The sequence below is a fragment of the Chlamydotis macqueenii genome, chromosome Z (genome assembly GCF_036417535.1).
Source record: "Chlamydotis macqueenii isolate bChlMac1 chromosome Z, bChlMac1.mat, whole genome shotgun sequence".
Lineage (NCBI taxonomy): Eukaryota > Metazoa > Chordata > Aves > Otidiformes > Otididae > Chlamydotis > Chlamydotis macqueenii.
In genome coordinates, this window is record NC_141593.1 from 29,375,638 (window position 1) to 29,400,566 (window position 24,929).

Here is a 24,929-nt window from a genome sequence, read left to right on the forward strand (position 1 = left end):
CTCACTTTAAATAAAATAGACCCTTGTTATTTCTTAATCAGGGCAAAACACTCACTGTTCTGTTGCAAACTCTTACCATGCTTACGGTAAGTCTCTTCTCATTCCAGCTTCCACAGAACCCACACTTTCTAATGCCTCAGCCTTTCCAGCAGAAGAAACATTGCTACATATATCATCTTTAACAAGGCAGAGTTGTTGGCAGTTCTGTTCCTATCAAAATGAAATAAAAACATTTATGTCATTAATTCTTACTGTCACAACTTTGCTGTCTTTCGTAACTCTCCTTGATGGATCGAACAGTCAGCTCTCCATAGAGGGCTACCATTCTTACGCATGCTTGCTGCATTATCTGCAACAAACTATAACGTATTTGCTTTTGCTCTCTTCATCAAGTTTAACTAAGATTAATTAAGTCAGCCAGTCCAGTTTTCTCTCCCAACATATTTACATTGGAGTAGTCACATTGACTTCATGGGAGTTAGGTGACACATTTCTACTAAGTTCAGTTGGTGGACAATTTCAATTTCTTTCTTCTCTTCCTCTTCCCTGGAAGACACACCAGCACACCCGAGCAAACAGTAAACAAACATCCACACAGGTTATTACGTTGCCTACAAGTCATTAAAAGGCTCTCTCTCTAGTTAACTAGAAAAATCAGCCTGTAAAGAGATACCTTGTCTTTTCCTTCCTGGCTTGCTGCTCCTCTTGCACAGCTCCTCCTTGAAATATAGTGGCAGGTGTTTCCCTCTTCTGCTTCCTCTGGTTTGTATTACATGTCCATTCCTCCACCCTCTCCTCATGTGTCCTATACATTTGTCTTTTTGTCAAGCTCACCTCTAGCTTTTTCTGTCTATCCCTATGACTTTATCCACACTAAGGCCATTCAGTCAAGAGATCTCCTACCAAAAACCAGAAAATACGCAAGACAATCTCCAGAATTTTTAAGAATTCAAACAGAATTTCAAATACCAGAACAAACATAATCTCAAGCACGTAATTATCTATCCTAAAGCAACCTACCCATGGAAAATTATTAAAATGCCTACACATGCACAGGTTCCATTGTAATAGCTCCCGTATTCAATCCCATAAGTTTAAACCTTTGACTGTTCTATCTCACAAAAAAAAAACCAAACAATTGGTGTCATGGTTTGCTTTTGAACATTTCATCATAAAAAAAATTCTTAACACCAAACTAAACTCATGCTTACCATTATGTCATTCTTAATTTATTTAATTTTCATCTAATTTCTCATTCTTGTTCTATAGTTTTCCTCCAAGAAAACTAGCATTGTCTTACCTCCTAAAATGTCAACTCAAATTTTTCTTTTCTATGCACCTTTATGCTTTTTTGTCACTAATTTGATTTTGTCTCTAATTAGATCTTTGCGCTTTCCTCACTATTTCCATATTTTACTTCCATATAATTGACTCCTTTCCTCTCTATCCTCCTTGTTCTAGTAATTCTTCTGCTACCATCACCCTAGTCCATCATGCAGGCTGTGCTCCTCAGTCAGTTTCTCCTTTAGCATTACCTTATTTCCTCATCAGCATAACCATACCCCAAAGAGGACATTATTGCCTTTTAAATAACTAGCTTTCTTTCCCTCTAACCTCCTGAATAACAGCCCCTTTTCACATCCTCTTTTAGACTCCCAGTCAAGAATTTCTACACACTTTTTCTCACCTCATATTCTAGTCTCCAGTCCATACTGCACATTATGAAATAGGCCACCTACAATCACTCTGTAGGAAAACGCTCTTTCTAATCAGTAACTCCTGTGACAGCAACCTGATATGCTTTTCTTTACAATCCCAGCTAGACAATATATTCACAGATACCGAGTTGGAACAAACTCATCCTCTTTCATTTTCTTTTTCCATATTAAAAAAATGTCTTCTGCTCTGGGAAGCCCATCCTGCACTTTCCATAAAATCTCATTAGCACAAACTGATGCTATTCTCACTAATGTGGTAAAACACATCACATTTCAGAATTCTTTCAGATCTTTTTTCCTCATTGCAAAAGACAGACACTTTTACTCCTTGCTTCGACAGAAAGGCTGTATTCTGCAAAAGGGATTATAATGAGACTCTGTTCCTATTACTGTAGAGGTGTAGTGTAATGAAGATAAAGCTGAAGATAGCTTGATTTATCCTTTTTTTTTCTTTTAGGTTGGACTATTAAACCACATTCTTACTGTACTCCTCTGTGTTAAATAATTATTGAATGTTTCAGTGAACGGAAGAAGGCTGGGGCTGAAAGACCGCAAAAGGTCGTGTGTACTACAGCCTTTGAGTCTGAGCCTGTGTTACCGCCAACAAACTGAAAACCAAACTCTGAATTTGTGTAAATGGCAATTTGGTGACATGCTGTGACAGCGGCAGTAAAGAAAGCTGTGTGCTAACGCAAGAGCAGAAACAGATTAGCAAGGATGAAGAGGAAAGGAACAGACTTGCAGAATAATTAAGAAACTTTTCATGTTCAGCTGCCTTGCATATGTTCAATACCCCAAAATCAAGCCTTAAGTAACTCACTGAAAACTGCAGTGGGAATTCTTAGCCCTGAAAGTAAAATACAGAAATTTTTGCTGCATACTGTGTAATAAAAGCTGTGTTTGTGCAAATGGGCTTCACAGATGCTTCTGTGTGTGGATGGAGAAATAGTTACCAGAAAATAGCAGGATGAAGAGAGGAAAAATACATGCTGGGAGACAGCATCTGAAAGCCTCACAAGAACTTGTAGTGGTCTTGGACCAAAAATTGGTAAGCTCAGGAGACCAGGGAGCTGCTGAACCTGCCCAAGGCCTCCAGCACACACTGGCACCCACGACGGCTCATGTAACCCTCACCACATCCAAGAAGGGAGCGGCCGCTATGGGTGGACAAAGACTCCAGGGTCTGTAAGCAGACCTGCTGAAATGAGGGACCCTGTGCACGACTTTGTGCACAGATCCTCAGTGAACGGCTGGGGTTGGCCTCTCGGCTGCTGCTCCAGCTGGGCGGCTGCAAGTGCGTGCGCTGTGTGAGGCACTAACTGCATGTACGATGCAAACACTTATCTGTTATTAATAACAGCAGTTTAATTATAGAATCATAGAACGGTTAGGGTTGGAAAGGACCTTCAAAGGTCATCTAGTCCAACCCCCCTGCAAGGAGCAGGGACATCTTCGACTAGATTGGGTTCCTCAGAGCCCTGTCCAGCCTGGCCTTGAATGTTTCCAGGGATGGGGCATCCAGGACCTCTCTGGGCAACTGTTCTGGTTTTGTTAGTGGGGGGGGGCCTAAGGTGGTAGCTTCTGTAGGAAACTGCTAGAAGTTGCTCCCCTTTGTTCAGTGGACTCGGCTGGGCCTAGGGCGGACCTGCTGCTGGCCAAGGCCGAGCCGATTGGTAGCAGAATGTTCCGTGATAACGCCTCTGCGATAACGTATTTAAGAAGGGGAAAACAGAAAAAAAAGGAGGGGAAGATGTGAAGCAGCTGAGCGGGGGGCAGAGAGGGGGAGGCGCGAGCCTCGTCAGCCTTGCAGGCCTCACCCTCTGGCCTCCCGCCGGGCAGCCGACTGGGCCCAACTCGGCCCAGCCTGGCTGCAAGTGGAGAGGAGATGAGAAGTGAATAAGATGTAAAAAGGATCCTGAGAGGCATCTGCTAGCCTGTTGTAAGGAACGGCTGCAGACGCCAAGGTCAGTTCAGAAGGAGGGGGAGGAGTAATGTGGCTCCTGGCCAAGATTCCTCTGCAACTCGTGGTGAAGACCATGGTGGAGCAGGTTGTCCCCCTGCAGCCCATGGAGGTCCACGGAGGGGCAGAGGTCCACCTGCAGCCCGTGGAGGACCCCATGCCAGAGCAGGTGGAGGCCTGAAGGAGGCTGTGGCCCATGGAGGGCCCGCTGGGACAGCTGTTCTAGAGGTACTGCACCCCGTGGAAGAGATGACCCACGCCGGAGCAGTTTCACAAAGGACTGTGGCCCGTGGGAGGGACCCCACGCTGGAGCAGAGGAGGAATGCGAGGAGTTCTTCCCCCGACGATGACACAGCAGCATAAAACAACACGTGATGAACTGACTGCAACCCCCATTCCCTTTCCCCTGCCATGCCGCTCGGGAGGGGAGGTAGTAGAGATAATGTTAAGCCCGGGAAGAGGGAGGGGTGGGGGGAAGTTATCTTGTTCCCTGTCTCATTCTCCTGCTAATTTTAGAAATAAATGAATAGTTTTCCCCAAGTCGAGTTTGTTTTGCCCGTAACGGTAACTTTAAGGATTTCTCCCCGTCCTTATCTCAAACCTTGAGCCGTTTTTCTTATATCATCTCCCCTTATTCTCTTGGAGGGTGGGGGGAGTGAGAGAGAGACTGCGTAGTCTGGTCCCAATCGGGGCTGAACTACGACAGCAACCTGTGCCAGTGTTCCACCACCCTCATTGTAAAAATTTTTTTCCTAATATCTAATCTAAATCTTTCTCCCTCTGTTAATAAACACTGTTCTAATAACTGTTGGTTGTGATCTGTTTCTTCCTGACTCAATATCCCATCAGTAATATTTACAACACCTGGTACAAAAAAAGCCACCAAAAAACATAGGTGTCACTTGGATCTTGTAAATCTGTATTTTAAAACAGCCACCAAAGTCTTAGACAATAAAGCTGCTCAGAATTCCTCCCAAAGGCATCTATTATTGCATCTCCTGGCTTCTAATAGTATTTTACTAGTATTCATTTGTACTGGTTTTGGCTGCGATGGAGTGAATTTTCTTCATAGTAGCTGGTATAGTGCTGTGTTTTGTATTTGTGACCAAAACAGTGTTGATAATATGGGGATGTTTTAGCTGTTGCTGAGCAGTGCTTACACAGGAGTGAGGACGTTTATCAGTTTCTCACACCACCCTGCCTGTGAGTAGCTGGGGGTGCACAAGAAGCAGGGAAGGAACCCAGGCAGGACAGCTGACCCCGGCTCACCCTAGTGATATCCCGCATGATATGATGCTGTGCTCAGTGATAAAAGCTGAGGGAATAAGGACCAAGGGTGGGATGTTTGCAGTGATGGCGTTTGTCTTCATAAGTACATGATGAAGCTCTGCATTCCTGGAAATGGCTAAACATCTACCTGCTGATGCAAAGTATGGAACTAGTTCCTTATCATGCTTTGCTTGCTTGCAGACACAGCTTTCGCTTTACCTATTTAACTGTCCATCTTGACCCACACTTTACCACTTTTGTTGTTCTGATTCTCTTCCCCATCCTACTGTGAGGGAGCGACCGAATGGCTGAGTGTGGCCTAGCTGCCTGCCACGGCTAGCCCACAACAGCATCGTAAATCCAGATTTTTCTGATGTTAATATGCAGAATTACCCAATTTAGAAAAATACAGCAAGTCAAACCGCCACCAGCTTTGAAGTATAAATTAGGTTTGCCTTTTCTTGTCTTGGCCCATGTTTTCATCTGTCTAATACAACAGGTGCAGCCAGGCTTAATCTGTGTTTTTTAGGTAGAGCTAAATCTGGCTGGGACGGGATTTCATGTCTTCGGAAACGCTGGGGCCCAGGTTCTCCCCGCTGCCCATGGACACTCCGCCATTCTAACGCCCGCCAACCTCCTGCTAGGGCCGGACTAGGCCGCGGGCCTCGCGGGCCCCAGAGGCCAGGGAGGCCCGCCCCCCAAGGGAGCCCGGGAGCCCGTCCCGCTTGGCCGCCATGGAGACGCTAACGGTCGCTGCCCCAGCGCGCGCGCCAACCCCGCCCCCTCCCCCCACCGCCGGCCTCCCGCCAGCCGGGGACCGCGCCAGGGGGCGGGGGCTGGCGGGGAGAGAGGGGCGGGGCCACGCGCCGCGCCGAATGCGGAGCGAGGGCTGCCGGCCCGAGCGCAGCGGGAGGGGGCGTGGTGCCGCGCGCCCGCTCCCGCGCCCCCGCCCCCGCCCCGGTGTTGTTGTCTCTTTACGGCCGAGGCCGGCGGCTCTCGCGAGATCGGCGTTGGCGCCGTGACCTCCATGTGAGAGCGGCGGCGCCTGGTAAACACTCCCCGGGGTCGGGGGATGGCTCCCGGCGGCGCCCGTTAGAGCTGGCGGCGGCGGTTCCCGCCAGGCTCCGCCTCGCCTTGCGCTGCCTCGGGGAGCGGGCGGTGCGGGCCATCGGGAGGCGGCGGGCGATCAGCTCGGGTCTCCTTCCCTCTCCGCGCCTCTCCGAGCGGGGACGGCGGCCCGGCGGGCGGGGAGGCTCGCGCCTATTCCGCGGGATTTAAAAATCCTGCCCCACCGAGCCGAACAAAGAGCGGGGGAAGCGCCTGGCCCCCTCCCCTTTTCCCTCGCACGCCGCGCAGGGGACCCCTCGTCCGGCGCCTGCCCCGAGAGCTCGCTCTCTCCCTCCCTCCCTCCCCCGCGGCCGGCCGAGCGAGTGGGAGGGCGCGCACCATGTGGATCCAGGTCCGCACCATCGACGGCACCGAGACCCAGACCATCGACGACCTGAGCCGCCTTACCAAGATCGAGTGCCTGCGGGAGAAGATCCAGGAGACCTTCCGCGTGAGCCCCGACCGCCAGCGCCTCTTCTACCGGGGCAAGCAGGTGAGGCGGAAACGCCCCTACCTGGGCGGCGGGGGTGGAGGCGGGAGGGAGAAGGGGGGGGCTTTCCCCTTCTCCCGCCCCGCGCCTCCTCTCCCGGGCTCGGCTCTTTGTGTGGCCCGGCGCGGAGGTCCGCGTCCCCACCCGTCTCTCGTCCCCGGGCTCCGGCTTTTGTTTACTCCTGTCCCGCCGGGGCCTAGAGGGAGGTGAGGGGCGGGAGGGAGCCGAGGCGCCGGGCCTGATGATTGCCTCGGGGTTTTCTCCACGCCCTGCTGCCCGCCTTTTTCCCCGAAGGCAAGGGGGTGCCGGAGAGGCCCCTTTGTGTGTTTGTTTTCCCACCTGCACCGCGGGAGGCTCCTCCCCCGGCCCCTGCCGCTATCGTACCGAAGTGACAGGGCGGCTGGAGGGCTGCGCGGGGGGGGCGGGAAGCCCCTCCGCTCTCCTCGCCTCCCCCCCTCCCTTCGACACCAGGAACGGAGCGCCCGGGTCGTGCATCACCCGTTCCCCCGCCCTGGCTGGGCAACGGGGGCAGCGTCTGGCGCTGCTGTACCGCGGGCGGTTTCCACGGCGGAACGCTGCCCATCCCGCCCCCCGCGCCCGCGCATGGCGGGGCGGCGCGAAGTGCGATGTCCCGTCAGTACCCGCTGCGGGCCCGGGGCGGCGCGCGACGGGGTGACGGTTGGCGGAGCCCGCCGGCTGTGAACTCTTCCCGCCTCCCGGCGGTGTGCGGGTCCCGGGGCGGGCACGTGACAGCCCGGGCTGGGGAGCGGCGGCGGGCCCGGCCCGGCGGGGCTCCCGCGTGGGCGGGGCGGCGGCGCGGGGTTGGTTTGCGCGGGCACAAGTTGTGTTGCGGGGAGCGGTGTGTCACGGGTGGGGGCGGGACGGCTGCCCGAGGAGGCGCTCCGTCCGGACCGAAGCCCCGTTGTTCCCGGGGTGAGGGGCTGAGAGCTGCCTGTGCGGCTGGGACTTTCCCTCCCCTCCGGTGCCAGATAGGTTCGGATCCGAATGTGTTGCCTCCGGCTGTTGCTGAAGGGTGTAACCTCACAAGCTGCGTTACATAAACGATGAGGTGTACTCGGTGTTAAGCGAGGCACAGCTGTTACCCGACCCCAAGAAAGGTATTGGATGTGGGCTGCGTTTCTGGGAGCGTGGCTCTTCAGACACACCTTCTTGCAACAGATGAGTGTCGAAGTGTTCGCCTTAACAGAGTAGTGCAAGGCAGTGAGACTTCTGCCTTCAAACAGGTGAAGTGCATATCTTGACAAGTAAGGGGAAACCCGTAGGAAATAGAGATTTAACTATGACTTGGAGGTGAGCATAAGTGGGTAGGTGCTATGCCTAGATTGTGAACCCAATAGCAAGTTAGTAGGGTTTTATGTTGTACAGATGAAGCATTTGTGAGGATGTGTCTATCAAGACTATGATGGACGATCTTATGTTTTCTCTGAAGGGACCAAATCAAGGAGCATCAGTCTTGAAGTTGTGTAACTTACCCAAGGAGCAGGGAAGATCGCCCTGTAATGAGTTGTGCTTTTCTGTGTAGCCTGTCAGTGGCCAGACCATTAGCTTGAACATCTTAGTTAACAGATGTCTTGCTTAAGAAATTATTAGAGTGAAATATTATAGCTGAAGTTGCCTACATGAGCAACATTTGTGAGTTTAGTACTTAGTTTATCCAGTTTAGAACACAGCGGGGATTATATTCAGTGGAGAGTTAGGGAGTTCTTTTTTTTTTTTCATAGCTTCACTCAACATTTCTGTCCATTTTCTTGCAATTACTGTAATTAATTCTGATGTTTCCTTGATGGCTGTGGATTGCTTTTCTGATCCCGTGGTGCTGGTAAGTAGGAAAAAGGTCAGAAGGATTGCTCTTGCACGAGTAAAACTGGATGTTGAGAGACATGAGCAAAGGAAACTGTAAACAACTTCAGTTCTCTCGGGGCTGTGATAAAATAAAAAAGAATTTTAGAAAAGGGCATTCCAGTTAAATGTGAGGTGAATAGAAAGCAGTATACTGAGGTGAAAACGTGGAAGAACTACATGTATTGGAAAAACCATTACTGAGTCCAAACTCTTCCTATTTTATCTTTTTAGCAGTCAGTATGGTTAAATCTGTGCACTCTGCTAGTAGAGCTGTGATCTTGCTACTGAGTGCTGTTTACTGTAGTCTCTCAGGGAACTTGGACCTTGCAAGTAGTGTGTACCAGAAGACTGGCTAAATAACCTCCTTCTAAAAACAGGAGGTATATGAGGTTAGAAGGGTACAGAAAATCTAAGTGAGTCACCGTTTATGGGCTAAATTGTAACAACTTCATGTTCTTAGCTTGCAGTAGAGAACAGCTTCAACTAACACTTTGAGCTAGAGCCATTATTTTGCAGTTCTTCAGGAGTGTCCATGTCCAGTTAGTGTCGTTTATGTGGTATACCGTAACTTGCTGTTGTTTGATCTTCAAACACAAATGCAGGACCTTAAGTGGGTCCTGTTCATGTTCTTAAGAGTGAAAATACCCTAGAACTACTGATGAAAACCTAGTGTTGTGATTAATGTAGTACTTCACATTACTTTTTTTTTTTTCCCCTTGTAAAACCAGTAAGAGCAATACTTGGTTGAACAGACTGGTTTCTGGTTTTTAGCTGTTATTGCCAGGACCACCTACCATCTGCATGTGGCACTGAAGAGTGAGTAAGGTAGTATTACTCTGTAATATGCTCTGATCTGTGAGGACATCCTGGGCTATCTGGGATCCACACTTCTGCAGAGCTGAAACTGTCTGTTAGCCAGAGAAATCAAGTCATTCTGTAGATGGAGGTAGAACTTGCTGAGGAAAGGGGATAGCAGTGTATGCATAGTTCTTTACTGTGGTGCGGTAACCTAGTGTTCAGTTAGCCAGAGAAGTCTCCTGAACGCAGAAACTTGCAGTGATGTCTCTTGCTTGCTTTGTTGAAGAAGCTGGAAGGAGTTTCTTGAAGGGAGACAAATATCCTTATACTGGAATCAATTGTATCTTAACCTTGCCCTACCATATAGACTATTCCCATCTAATGCTTGTTATATGTTAACTCCAAGTAAATTCGTAAATTACAATGTGTTTGTTTCTTCTAAAATTCAGGAAAGCAAGACAAGACAACCTGTCTTCTGGCAGCATACTCTCTCTCTCTCTGTCTCAATTGGTAAACCTATGTAGCACTTCATAATGAGAATGAAAGTTCTCTGTTTCGTTCATGAAAGTGAAGGAGATATCGTAGTAGATAAATTCTTGGCATCTTGACCTACCAGAGGAGATTTTCTCTAGGACTGAGCTGTAGTCGCTGTGGGATTTCTAGCTTTTGGTTACAATCACAGAAGAATTGTGCAGTAAAACTACACTGAAGTTTATTTAAATTTGAAAACTTGCCAGAGAAGTTAAGGTTGTCCGAAAGACTGTGGGAATATTAATACCGATTTATGTTTCACAGAGAGCTAAACATGCTTACTGTTGTATCTTGGCAATATTGTTTATGGAATATAAAAAATAATATAATCTTCTGTTTGCTTCTTCCATCATCCTCTCTGCCACCCTGTTGGAATTTGAATTCAGTGGAAACTTGTAAATGGCTATTTTTGTTAAAGAAACCATAATTTCAAGTGGGTCTTCCATAGTGCTTACTGGAGTCAAGGAAGAAGGACATCAGAGCCCAAACATTTTTTCCCAGTGTATGTAAGAGGCAGTGAGTGAAGCTGCTTTTGAAGTTGTTAGTCTTATTGGTGAGGAGGACACTCCAAGCCAATTTCATGGGAGATGAAGTCAGCAGGTGGAAGTGACAGTATTAAAGTATTTTATTTACTTGATGTGAAAGTTGTTGCAGATCAGGCTTTCTTCAGTCGAAGAAATTCAACTATGCTTTTATACATAAAAAAAAAGTATGGTAGTATGTATCCTGTTACTTAGCTGTGCAGATTGACTTTTAAATAGAGTTTGTCAGGCTCATGATGTAATGTCTAAGTGTTTAGAGTTTTGTTTCTGTAAATTTGACTGAAATGATAGAGGAGTAGGAGGAGTGGAGGCACTTTTGTTTTGTGTGAGAGCCTCCTTGTGATAAAGCAGTCTCAGTGAAACACACAGTTATACATCTGGCAATAGGACATGCATTGGTTTACCTGCAGCCTTTCTTGTACAAGACCTCTTTGACTTCTGCTGACCTGGGCTGGCACTGAGCAGTGGATAGAATCTCATGTGAGTTTAAGCTTCAAAGTTTCAGATTTGTGAACTGTATGTTTAAGGGATTCTTAAATATTTACAGCTTGGATGAATTTCCAGAAGGACAGAAAAGCATTATTTGTGGAGTCTTTCCCTAAAGAATGGGAGTGCTAAACCTATTCATAAAACAATCAAGTTTCTTAACACAATCTCTTCCCAGCTTTATTTTGTTTGGAAAATTGTAAACATTTTCAGCTGAAGCTGTCCAAACCCCATTTGCTTCAGGCAGAATCTGGGTGTGAGGAATCTTCAACTGGAGCAGTTAAGCTTTATATTTTGAAGAACTAGTCTGAAGAAGTCTTGGAAAGGAATTGATTGCCATTCTTTGAAGCTGGTAGCAAGTAGCTCTGTAGCTTGATGCGAGAGAGTCATCTGGAGTCTTCAGGGCAGACATGATCATACTGCATTCCAGATTTCCCAAAATATTCATGGGGTATATTAGCAAGTTTTTTAATATGATTGCAGAAACTGTTTACTAAAATAACTTCCTGTTAAATTTTTACTGTAAAGCTACTAATGTAAGTTACCATTCCTTGGTACCATTATCTTAGTTATTCAAGGAACCTAAACAAACTGCAGGAAAAGCTGAAGTGTATGTGAAAACAGAATACTTTGTACTATTTGGTATGTATGACTTCAGGAAGCTGGAAAAAGATAATATAACCTGTAAGAATTGCAGCCAGCTTTAAAGCTCATTTTTGTGGCATGTATATTTACTCATATTCACTCACTCTAATTAGGGTAGTTTTAGTACTTGTACTTCTTAAATTAATCTGGAAGCTCTTGGAAACTGTTATTTCTTTTATATGAAAAAAGCCACAAACCCTTAGGTGCTGAACGCACCTGACTAGCCTGCACTGACAACTAGATGTTGAGGATTTCCAGTGATGAAATGTGATCAAATGTTGCTATTACTTAAGTTGATGGAATCTGTGATATCATTCTGTTCTTTAAAAGCTGTTAACTGAATGTCTATTCTTAATCATTCAACTGTTAAATTATGTTAAAGTAACTGCCATTATAGACTTGGCTTTTGTATTTTTTTTAGGGCTTTTGTTGTTGGTTTATGGAAGGTTCAGATAATAACCAGTTCTTCGTTACAGGTATCCTTACAAGCCGCAGATAGTCATTTGCTCTCCCTGGCACCAGTGTTGCTGAACTTCAGTTGCCTGTGCTATAGAAGTCCATACCATTATACAGGAGGTACTTGAGCACTCTCATCTAATCAGCAGAGATGGATGAGCCTTTCCGTGCTTCTAAGGACTTCAATCTGGCTTTATATTTTGACATACTTTTTTTTTTTTACGTAAGTATCAAATAATCCTGAATATCAGCCAGAAGACACTGTGACCTTTTATTTACCTAATTAGAAGACTCCCAAGAACTGCAAAAGAAGATAAAACTTGCTGCTTTAACTTCATCTTCCAACTAGAAGTTAATGAGCAAATGTTCCTTTAATGGGATTTAGAGTTGCATCTGAGAAGAAAATGTCGTATCTAAATTAACAACTTTTTTTTCTTTATCTCACCCAGTGATAAAGGAAGAAATAATCTTCAGAACCTAAACTTCTTATTAAAAAGTTTAACTCGGAAGAGGTGCAGACTTGAACGTTGTAGAAGTCATTCGTTGAGACTGTGAATGGCTGCCTTCACTTTGATCTTCTGATTAAGTCAAGAAGTCTTTTCTTGCAGCTCTTGACTTTCAGCTGTTTTTGTTTTGGCACTGATCTTGTACACTAAACTGAGTGCACTTCGTGAATGGCAGAAGCCCGTGAGTTAAGTGTGTAATGTTGTGTAGTAAATACTACTGAATTTTTCTTGACCTGAGTTGGTCCCATTGGCCCAAAAGTCACTATTGTGTACTTGAAAGCTAACTTTTAATTTTCAGTTAGACTTTTCATTGCTAGATGCTGGTTGGTGATGTGTTTGAATGCTTCTATAAAAGTATTAAGCGAAATTCACAATTCCAGCAGCCTTCTTGCAGGCAGAGAAAGTTAGGTTTGTACATCAGTCCTGAGAAGCAGAATACTGGAAGTTCTAGAAGTCCACTTTGGTTGCTTTCAGTGAGTACTCAGCTGGAAGTTACAGGTTCTTGATTTCTTCAGACTAACTTACCATCTGGGTAACTCCGGTAAACAACTCTTAACCAAGTTTTTCCTGCTGAACTTGAAGCTCTTTACCCTTATACATTTCCTGTTAAATAGATTTGTAGGTTGCGTGTAATACCTGTGTGGAATAAAAGATTGATGTCACTTAACTTTTCGTCATACTGTGTTAATTAAAGAACTCTTCTGCATTCATTATAGCTTTTCATCTTTATTGCTAGATGTAGGCATTGCTTTAGTTCTTGGAAAAGAAAAACCTCAGAAGATGCTGAAAGGCATACTTCCGTAAGTGATTAAAGATCTTGATTGTCAAGTGAAATGGTTGGATTAAGGTGACTCAGGAACTTACTCTTGGATCACACTTTAAGATAAGAACAGTAGGTAATGTGTTTTTACAAGAATGATTACATGCTTTCTTGGCAGGTTTCTGTACATGATGTATAACCCATAATGAGCTGTGCTTCTGCTGTGACTTATGGATGAGTTAATGTGATAGTAATTGGTGAATTGCTTGTCAGGCATTTTTTTTTTTCCAAGTAATGTGGTATCATACTGCACTCTTGTGATCATTCATGTTCATGTAAGTGCTGCTTCTACATGCTTTTAAAGTCATTTGCGGCTAGATGTTACAAGATGGTTCTTCTAACAGTGATAGTAGGTAGGTATCAATTCCGGTATTGCTTTGCTACTCTTGTGTAGTACTGTTGTCTTACCTTTAAGTATTTATAACAAACTTCTCTAGAATTATTTTGAAATTGATAATGTCTATAACATGTTATCTCTGAAAATACATTTGAAAGATGTAATCTATTTCTCTATGGATATTTAGTGTAGTGAAGGAGTGTTAGATACCGTAAATCTAGCTGGTCTTTAGTGTTACTTCATTCAGATTATGTTAATGAAGCCTTAAAGGCTTTTGAAGCATGCCAGTCATTAAGAGGAGGAAAAACTGAAAGTGAAATCTACTGCAAAGAAGCAAATGCTTATTTTTTTTAATGAGAGTAGAATCAGAAGACCTAGCAAAGTTTCGTAAATAAAATTGCCTGTTCAGTTATTTTTGCTTTAGTACGTGTTCTAATCACCCATTAAGGAATCATAATGGACTTGAATGAGATACAGCTTGATTATCTGGTACTTTCCTGATTACTTTTGTTCCTGGTTTGCGTGTATAAACTTGTGAATGACAAGTGTCCTTCAGGCTTAGTGAATGATTAAATAAACATGTAATTTTTCCTGGTTTTTTTTGTTGGGTTTTTTTTTTAATACACTGTCCAGGCAAACGTGTTCTTAGGGAATCTTCTTAGTATCTTCATACCATAGAATGGGATGAAAGTGTTTATGTATTTATATAAGTAACTGTTGTTAGAAACAAGCATACCATAAAGCTGACTGGGGAATTGATCAGCACCTATTGCTACAAATTGCCAGAGTGTTTTTGATTAAGTTTTCTACCTTTCTGGTAGAAATCTAACTTACCTGTGAGGTTATTTGGGACTCAGTTCAGTAATACTTCCCTGAATTTTGGTAACACAGTAAGACAATGTTTGCTTGGAAATAAGAGGCGGGGAGTGTGTGTGTGTGTGTGTGTGTGCACGTGTGTGGAGGTTGTTTGTGTGTGGTTTCGGTGTTTTGTGAGGGTTTTTTTGTGTGGTCCTTTTGGGTAAGAAGTACTACATCCCAGGATGGATTTAAAATTCTGGTTGTCTGTAGAAAGGAAATTATCACACTTTTTCTCCTGCTGCTTGTTAATATCCAGACATAGTAATATGTCCTGAATTTCCTTCATCTGATACTGCTTTAGTAATACAATTTGAAAAGTCATCTAACAGTCCCTGGCCTACTTGTAACAGAGTAGGACCTGTTACTCTGTCTGGAGGGAAAGGTACACTGTGATGTGCTGCATTATATTTTCTTACTCTAGTAATCTGTGAGATTATAGCTTTACAGGCCAAGATCCCATTGCTACATTAACATTAGTATAGTGTCAGTAATTAAAGAAACAACATCTTGCAGTTCTTCTCTCCTTCTGTTGTGGAATTGTGTTCTTTAAATACTTGATTGTTTTTAAACTTTTGTTATGCCAGGGATTTGAGTTGTCAGTGGTGCAGTAATGCTGGGTATAGGTATACTTGTAGCTACACACATTAGTTCTTGTAAGTCAAATAGGATGTGAACTTCATTTTACTAGTTGAGTTTTTGTGTTTCTCTACTTTGTTCCCAGAAGCAGGCAGTGTTGCCGACTCATTGGCTTGGTCTAAATTTATGTGAGTGCTAATATTCTGGGAACATATTTTTTACTCATGCTATATACGGGTGCTCTTTTCCTACGACACTGCCAAACAGTGCATCCTACCTCAGTTGAAGTGTGCTCATAGCAATCTTATCTCTGTTACTATGCTTTCAGACTTCAGCGTGACATGACTAGTCATAGAATAGTCTATAGTCTTAAAATATTCCTGGAAAGAGTACTGATTATAAAAACAAAACAAAAAAAAACCCCACAAGCACTTGGGCAGAGAACAGAGTGCTAATTCATTATAAATTAATACTGTAAAGTAGATAGCTGCTGACCATGTTCATGTTCTTTGTTTCCTGTGCAGGAATAGGTAGTCTGTGCATGGTGCTGTGTGCATCATTAGAGAAGGCTGCTTCTTATTCCAGGCCTAGGCTTGGAATGTCTTGCTTTCTGAACATGTTAAATATGGCTGTTCCGGGACAGATCGCTTTTTGTCTTTTTTTTTCTTTTATCTATCTTGTGCTAATAGGAAGATTCATTTGTGGATTGAGGATATAACTTATTCTGCAGTCATAACCGATTCATAGATAGCCAAAACTAGACACAGGATGTTTTTTAGTTGAGTGTTAGCACTGGTTAACCTAATTATGGTAGATCATTTAGGCTGTTCAGATTTAGGTCTTCACTGAATTGGCTTTAAACTTCAAACTGCAATACCTCAAAATATTCTTCTGTGAGTCTGTGTATGGCATGTCCTGAGATAATGGGAACATTAGACTATTTTGTTGCTCCATACCTTCAGTCTACCAGGAGCAAGGTGATCCTTTGCTCTCTACTGCATTAGCTTTTAGAAGACTTCTCATACTATGGGATTCTAGAAATTGCATACTGGATCCTCTGCCACAGCTTGTCCCATCCAGTTGGAACAGAAAAATGGAACAGAAGTTACATTGTCTCAAATAGTTTCTGAAATAATGAATAAGTTGGATGCTATCTATTTTGCAGACGTACTGCTGAATTTTTGTGAGTGTTTTGCAATAAAAAAAATCACTTGATGGGGGATCATATCTTCAAAGTGAGCCTGGAGTAGTGCTCAGAAGCAGTTGCAGCTCCAGAACTGGATCCTTCCCCCTGTGCATGACCCCTCCCTTCATATGTGTTGTTGCAAGGTGGTTATTTGTTTTAGGTTTAATTGTGCTTTGAATCTAAGAGTAGCTGCTTTTAAACTTCTTTAATAATAGTAACAGTGAAAATGCAGACTTCTTGTGGCATGACAAAAACGCAAATCTGGATTGTCGTGGGGCTGCAAGAACACTTCTGTCCCCTTCGTTAAAGAGTTGTCAAAAGCGTAGGAATGTACAGTATGCTGGGATGGGAAGGGTTACATAAACTTGCTTGAGCAGCTTGCTACTCAGTATGAAGCTCTAGCCTAAAGCTGCAGGCTTATGAGGTGTGTTTGTAGTCACCTGTAGAACAAGAGTTGCTGGAGATTTCCATTTTAAGACTTGTGTTTGTTTAACAGTTACAGCATCAAAATCTTCAGTACAGTTTTATGTGCTATGTGTTGAACTAGTCTGAAAACAGTCAGCTGAAGAAGGGTTGTTCCCACAGCTGTTGGCCATGGGTGGATCAGCTTCAATTGCATTGAAACAAACTGAGTACAGTTTACTCTCCTTAATACTGATAACTACTGTACCCACAGCTGGGATGTGTAAACTGTTTTTTTTTTTTTTTACACAGATCTTAAATTCATGGAAGAACTACTGATTCATTTCTTGAGAGCCAGCTTATGTCCATAGCTGTCCTCTGCCTTTTAGAGTTGTTCTGAAAAAACGGAGGGGATTCAGGAAGAAACACGCATTCCACTCTTGTCTATCCTGAGATCATTTGAATGTTACATAAAACTGTTACTTGTGAGAAGCTGGAGAACTCCTTCTCACTTCTTTATTTTTTTTTCTGTTCCTTCCTGCTACCTGCTTTTTTTTTTCTGTTGTATTGATACTGCCCATAAGCTTACATAAACAGGTTTATTTGAAAAGATTTCTGAAACCATGATGTTGAATATACACCTGTTCTTGAAAAAGGTCGGATGATTTTTGTTGCAAATGCAGTTTGGAAACAGGTGGGAATTTTTAGTCATGCACGTTTTCCTCCCACTGCAATGTGAAATAAACTGTAACTAATCAAATTCTAGTTTTGATGTCCCAAAGCAATCCATTATACTTTTTGGTAAATTATATCTTTTCTTCAGAGATGCTGTAGGTCATCATGTGTAACTGAGTAAAGCAGCAGTGGACACTACTCCCTGTTTTTCTTCTCTCCTAGCACACAACTTGGTGTTTTTTGGTGTGAGTTTCTTAGCTTAGTTTTAGGTAGGTGAGATCATCAGGTAAAACAAAGATAGTAACAGATACCATAAAGCTGTGCAGAGTGAGGCCCAAAAATAATATTTATATTATTATATTCTTATATTATAAGAATATTTATATTCTTGTATTCTGCAGGATCTGATTGCATCTGGAATATAGTTGGGCCTGCTGTATGAAGTTTAAAGGAGTGCTATGTAGTGCATGCTTCTTCAGTTTTATAATAGCTTTTAAACTGACCGCTTAAGAGACTTGCTTTCAGTGAATAGTCTTGTTTTGATCTTGGGACAGGGTCTGGGGAACAGGGAACCTGGCTAAATCTGGAATAAAAATGTGTTTCAGTGCTCTCAATTTAGGAGAATTCCATTTATAAAGTTAAAGGCTCAGTATGTATTTTTGGTGTTGCTTCCCTCTAAGTGTAGTTACTCTTTCATGATGCTTTCAGATCTTATAGTTTTGAAATGTAAATGGAGCTGTATGTGTATGAGGTTTTTTATATCTAGGTATTTTATTTAGGAAATAGTTTTCAAAATATTAGGGAAGTATCAGATACTACCTTGCTTTCTAGAAAAGATTGAAAAAGAGCGAATTGTGAAATTAAGTAGCTGAAATGTTCACAACAGTGATTTATTTAAAAATTCTCACATGTATTTATAGCTGTTGCATATGTCTTGTAAGTGACAACATAGAACCTACCTGTTCTTTGATTAGGAAAGTCACTGCATTATCTTGGATATTGATGCATAAGTAAAAGGTCTGAAGCCTGTAAATATGCCTGTTTCTAATTTTAAGCCTTTTGGCGATTTCCATTGGATGAAATCCTTGCTGCAGGTAACCTGATAAGAGTTTGGTTTTGCATATTCTCAATACATAGGTTTTTATTTAGCTGAAATAGACGGCTTGCCTCTTCTGGTCTGTGCAATTATTGTATGTTAAAGGAAGATTTGGAAAATACCTAGGTACCTCAGGGTAGGATTTTACAAGTGTACCTTTCTTTTGACAGCTAGAAGATGGACACACTTTATTTGACTACAATGTTGGACTAAATGACATAGTTCAGCTTTTGATACGTTCTGAATCTGAAGCTCCTACCACTGCTTCTGTGACAGATCAGGATGGAGAAGTGAATTCTTGCGCTGTTTCCAACTGCAAGAACAAAATCAAAAAACCAAATAATGGATCACCTAGTCAGCCATCTACATCATCTCGCTCATTTCTCATTGACCCTGGCATTGGATTGTACAAGGTATGTACAAGCTTTAAAAGCTGCAAACTTGCTTCACACTTTTTTTTTTTTTTAAAAAAAAAGTTCATTGTTTTATTGTATGAAAGTGTGTATCCTTATTGCTTTCTTTCATGATTTGACATAATTCCCCAATTTGACATGGGGCAAATTGACTTCATTGAAATCGACTCTTGCAGAGAGTCATGAAAGCTTGAAAAGACTAATGAAAAAGAGCTTGAAAAAGCATGAAAAAAATCTTGAAAAGAGTCATGAAAGCTTGAAACCCACCAGGCTCACTGGTGTTTCAGGAGAGTTCATAAACTCTGACACGTTGTGTTCTCCAAAACATACTCTTCCAAAAGTTTAAAGTACCTGTGAAACAGAAATACTTTCTGTGGACAGAGGAAACTAATAAAAAATTATGTGGAAAACATGTTTAATGGCTTTAAACTGGAAGAGGGTAGGTTTAAATTAGACATAAGGAAGAAATTATTTACTGTGGGGGTGGTGAGGCCCTGGAACAGGTTGCCCAGAGAAGTTGTGGACACCTCATCCTTGGAAGTGTTCAAGGCCAGGTTGAGTGGAGGTTTGAGCGACCTGGTCTAGTGGAAGGTTTCCCTTGCCCGGGGCATTGAGGTTGGAACTAGAAGATCTTTAAGGTCTCTTCCAACCCAAATAATTTTATTAAAAGTGTCACGTTTTCCCAGCTTTTTTTTTTTTTCCCCAAGCTTGCCAAATATTTGTTTTATACTAATGTTTCCGTGCTACCTGTATATGTGATGTAATGATTGCCCTTTTGCTATAGGTTTTTCTAGCAGTGACATATATAATTCATTGTTAATTTTGTACCTCATAGAATTTTTTGATATTGTCATGTAAGGTTACATCAGAGTACCTGAAGATTGATTGAAAGAGAAAGTGGGCAGTTTCCAGTTTGCTAGCTCATTGAATGTTTAGTAGGATGTGTATATATAGGGAATGGTAGCATTTTTACCTCCTGTTCAGGTGTTTCTCTTAGATAAGAAGTAGCCATAACAGTAGTTCTTTTACGGGAAAATGTTCAAATGCCAGAGAAGGAAAAAGAGGTTGAGACTGCCGTATGTATACAAGTTCATTTCAGTTAGAGGAGCGCTGTTATTTAGACATGCCATCCTGATGGGAAACTCTTAGTTTCATGTAGGCTGTTACTTAATGTTTCAGGTATTAAGGATAAGTGGTAAGTTACTTTATGCTATGTTCCTGTAGCATTCTGTGCTATTTAGTTTTATTTATTCCCTGAGGAATGAAGGAGTCAAAAATCAGTAGCTTGAATATGGAGAAATAAGATTGTGTGCTTTTTTTTTTTAATTTTTATCTCCATTTAGTACAGTGGGGAAAAAACCCAGATCTTCCGTTCTGATGCTTTACAACTAATTAATGAGTGTAACAGGTAATACCAGAAAGGATGGGGAGAACACTGGGGAGATGAGAGGCCGCAGATCAGTTGCTGAAAGGAAGGGAGTATTAAAACATATATTTTCAAGAATGCTAAAAATTGTATCAGGTGATCTCTTAGCTGTTTTGTTCAGAATTAAACGAGAAATTAAAACAGAGAATGGTTATATCTGCAAACATACTGAAAGAAACTTTTTCCATTGAGTCAGCTTGAATACTAGGGACGTACCACACTTCCTCCTTAATTACCTGTGAATTGATTACTTTTTCTGCCAACCACGTGTTTTTAATATATATTGAGAAAAATAAGGGTACAGTCATTGCATTCTTTACTATTTGTAGGTGACAGTAGGAACATATAGAGGATTTCTGCTTACAGAATCGTGAAACTTTTAAGAATATATTTTTAGCCAGTAATGTAATTCAAAGGTAGTAAACTTGTTTAGTAAATTAAAAGGGCCGTAAACTAAGGTATCTTAGATGGCTAAATAGATGGATGTTTTTAATTATTTTGTATTTGCTTGTTCATCAAACACTAAGCAATTGCCTAGTTACAGGAAGGAATAGTTTCTTACAATTCTTTCTGCCTAAGGGAAGACCTGTGCCTCACTGGATCTTACTCCACATTATGAGTAGTCTTAATCTCTGTACCCTCCCTCTCTCTTTCTGATTTTAGCTACCAGAGGGAAAGGTAGCCAGCATAGAACCTGTAACCTTAAAAAAGAAAAGTAATAGAGTTGATACTGGAAATAATAGTTCATAACAGTTAAATTATTATTAGATGGTTTAAAATAACGATTTAAACAGAGTTCCTCAGTGTGGTCATTGTATTTTAAGTAAATCAGAATGCTTTAGCTTGTTTGATATTCCAGTTGTACCTGACATCTGATATCTACATGGGCTCTGAAGAACTAGGAGTGAGTGGAATTATGTTGAACTCCTGTTTGTTGTTGCTGAGGCTGAGCATTGGTAGTGGTGTCTGGTTTAAGAACTGGGGGTCCTTCCCAGGGTAGACTCTCCATGTATAAAGGACACAACCTCGGCTAAGCAGGATATCGATCGCTGATCTCCAGTGCCAAAGGGAGGAATAGGAGGCAGGTTGCAAGAGAGGAGTTACAATAACACTGGGCATGCATAAGTGATATTAGAAAAAACAGAGCTCATTCAGGAGCACCTGTGTGTTTCACCTTCTGATTCTCACACAGTCTTTTAACTTTTCATACGAAAAATCTCTAGCTGTAGTGAAAACAGTTTAGCTGACAACTCTTAACTAGCTTGGAATAAAAACCACACATACTGAATCTGTAACTAAAATCAGTATTTGCTTAAAACCGTTCACAAAGAGCTATTAATAACCCAGTCCTTAAATTAGACACCACTAACATATTGGTGTCTCATGTTCCTTAGTGGTCTGTAGTACTAGTTATTTGCCCTTACTCTTTGCAAGGGTGGAACGTCTGTTGTATAAGTGTGCACATCAAATTGTGGAAGAATGCATTGGGGAGGAATGATTAAGGGAGTTTACACTGATTTTAGGTTGGTTTTTTTTTTTTTTGCTCTGGGTCTGATCGTTATTTTTGACTTAGCTAACATGGCTTCTCTGGCATTTTCATAACTGGTCGCAGCAGATCGGGAAATCCTTAGTGCTGTGTGTCTTGCTCAACTGCATTTTTGAGAGGAGGAAATAAAGAAGCACTTTGAGCTACAACTAATTCAAGCACGTAAGGTTGTGTAGTGATGCATTCGTGAGGGTTCCTTCTAGAAGTGCCAGAATCCACTGTTTATGTTTAAAATAGATTGACAGATTTAAAACGAGGCTATCCTTCTCTGATTTGTTTATTATGTGTCTGAAATTTTCATCCTGTACTTTTTTATTCTTACAACCTATGGTATTTAAATTTTGAAATACGTGTTGGTTTTGGAGATCACTTTAAGAAGATGAATGAAAAGAGTAAAATACGAAGTATTGTTTTCTTGGGATAAACTCATTAGCTCAAACTATTGTCAGTTGCGCTTTCACATACCTAAGGACTGCTTCACTCTAATTACTAAAAGTTGTTGAGCGTGGTTTTTTGCTTGCTCCTTTGAAAATACAGTAAGATAGTTCAGTTTATAGAAACTAGCCTTTGGTATTAATAAGTGTCTGTCTGCCACTGTGTTGGTGCTTGACAAAGGCTGTAGCTTAAACTATACATGTACATATAAATATATATATATATATTTTTATATATATATATATACGTACACATGCAATCTCTTTTATTATAGATTTTTTTTCTGTGGTATGGTTGTGCAATAGTTCTGTTGTAATAATTTTTTTTTTGTATTTGGTGTACTGTTGATGAATTATTCTTTGAATCTTTTTTCAGTGTTCTCGGTATTATTAAAGGAACATCTTCTTAACTGGCTGAAGATTTGAGAAAATGAAACATGATTTAGGATAGTAAAGTGGTTTGGTTGCTTAATACCAGAGTTATTGTGAGTATGGAAGGGAGAAATCCTGGGAGATAGTTCAATTTCTTACGATTGTAAGATTCTGACTGACTGTGGTGGCAACCTTTAGACTTGTTTCCTTCCTCTCTCTCCTTGAGTTTTGAAGGGTTAAAAAAAATCTCGCAGGCCAGAAAGATAAAAGGTTAAATAGTAGTTCCAAGTTGGAGGCTCAGGAAAGCCCTTGGTTCTGAGCTAGTGTTATAATGCTGTTTATGCTTATTTTAGCAGTAAACAACAATTGGTAAAGCAAGAGGAGAGGATAATGAGAGAGATTAAGCTAACGTTTGGGTTTGGAGGGGGGAAATAAAAATTTCTAGCCTTGTTTTTTAAAGTTACCTACAGATTACATTCATTCCAGATTTTAATAATGGCAGAGTAATAAAATACTGAAAGTGCAACATATTCATGACTGCATGTTACTTGAACTTTTGCAAGCTCAGCTACTTACTAGAATTGATTGTTTTACTGATAACAAAGTTAAGCGGTACTATAGTAAGTTGCCTTATTTCTTTTTTCTTAATTGTGATTATGTAAAATAAGCATAAATTCATTATTCAATTTTCCTTTTTAGATAAATGAATTGGTGGATGCCCGGGATGTCAGCATTGGAGCCTGGTTTGAAGCTCATATAGAAAATGTTACCCGAGCAACAAAGGGACATAAGAATGGTAAAGCTCAAGGAAAGAGTGGTAACACACACAAAAGGACTAATGGAAACTTAAGTCAAGATCATTCTAGAGAGAATGCAAATAATTTGGACAGTACACCCTCCACATCTTATTCAGACTGTATGGACACTGATGAAGAAGCTATTTATCATATCAAGTACGATGAGTAAGTGCTCCTGATACTATTTTGAGGACGTCACATATTGTTACTTGGCTTGTATAAACCGAGAATTTCTTGAAGAAGCTTGGAATCAAAGAAAGCAAGTTCAATATTGCAACCAAGAAAAAAATTACTAAATTTATAACACTTTTCAGTTGGATATAGTGAATACATTGGGAATATCTTTCATGCCTAAATACTTGTAAAGTATTAATTTCTTTGTAAGTTTCATAAAGACAAACTATCCTTCTTACATAAACAAAAGAAACTCTACAACTGAATTTTTACTGTGGGTTTTTCCAAGTAAAGTGTTTTTCTAATTTTTTAAACTATCCCTGTGCGTGTTCAATTCCTCTCATTGGAGCTGAAGGAGAACTCTCATGAGACCAAATTTACTTGATTTGGATAAATTTTGTTCAAAATGGGACAGTCATGCACAATATTGCACGTCTGCACATACAGTAGAGGTTTGCTACAGAAAACTTTGTGACTAAGAGCATGAAATTAATTCTGAGCTGGAGAAGGGGCATTAAGGGCGGGTTGGTTTTTTGGGGGGTTTTTTTTGTTGTTTTTTTTTCCTGTTTGTTTGTGTCTGTAGTGAAAACAAATTCCAGAGCCTGCCATGTGTGGGTGGGAAACCTTGGGTTTAGAGGGAATTTTTAAATTTATGAACAGGGTTTGCGCCACTTCATTTGCTTGAGGAGTTGGTCCAGATTTTTTTTAAAGTAACATCTGTTACTTTAGTAAAATTAGTAAAATTTAGTTAAATTGCTAAATGAATAAAACTTTAAATTGCAGATTTCTAATTTTTGATACTGAGATTAGTAAAAATACTATAGTTTGTGCAATATAACATTAAGGTAGAAGGATGCAATGTATATTCAGTATTAACTAAATGTAGATTTCCAAAATACATTTTTAGAGTAGCTATTCCAACTTCAGTTATTTTAGTATGTAACTGTGAATCTAACTTACTAAGAGCTCTTTTTGAATGCACTTACTAGTTGCAGATACAGCTTAATGCACTTAAACTCCATATTGAGTTTGTATTCTGTATCTGCAACTGTGTAAGTTTTCTAGTTAAAATGTTAGAATTACAAAAGTGGAAGTAGAATGTAAATATTTTGTTGAATATTGCAATAAATACATGAAAATAACTTAACTCAACCAGTATGATCAAACTGAAAATATTTTTTCTTGAAATTACATGTCTATTGTGTGGTGTGATTTCAAAGGCCTAGCTTTATGATTACCGAAGTTTACAATGCTGTGGATATATGCAAGTTAGCCATGGGCAAACATTTTCTGAGAAACAGTGTTTGTAACTGTTGCAGTGAAATTATGTTCCTATTTAGTGGATATTTTTGTTTTTCATAACTTAAAAGTGCAAAAGTAGAAAATGTTTCGCAACAGGTCTGATTTTTCTAAAGAAAAAAGATTGGCCTCGTGTTTGTGTGTACT

The 24,929-nt window shown here is 41.4% G+C and overlaps 1 protein-coding gene across 5 annotated transcripts in view; it reads left to right on the top strand.

Moving 5' to 3' along the window:
• Positions 1-5,926: 5,926 nt before the first annotated feature.
• UHRF2 (ubiquitin like with PHD and ring finger domains 2) overlaps positions 5,927-24,929 on the top strand; it is an 86,427-nt gene continuing 67,424 nt past the window's right edge. For all 5 annotated transcript variants that reach the window (XM_086771013.1, XM_086771015.1, XM_086771014.1 and 2 more), the window contains exons 1-3: positions 5,927-6,547; positions 18,492-18,734; positions 23,212-23,474. In XM_086771013.1, the coding sequence (XP_086627139.1) occupies positions 6,395-6,547; positions 18,492-18,734; positions 23,212-23,474 (659 nt within the window). In that variant the 5' untranslated portion in view covers positions 5,927-6,394. The remainder of the gene's footprint in view (positions 6,548-18,491; positions 18,735-23,211; positions 23,475-24,929) is intronic.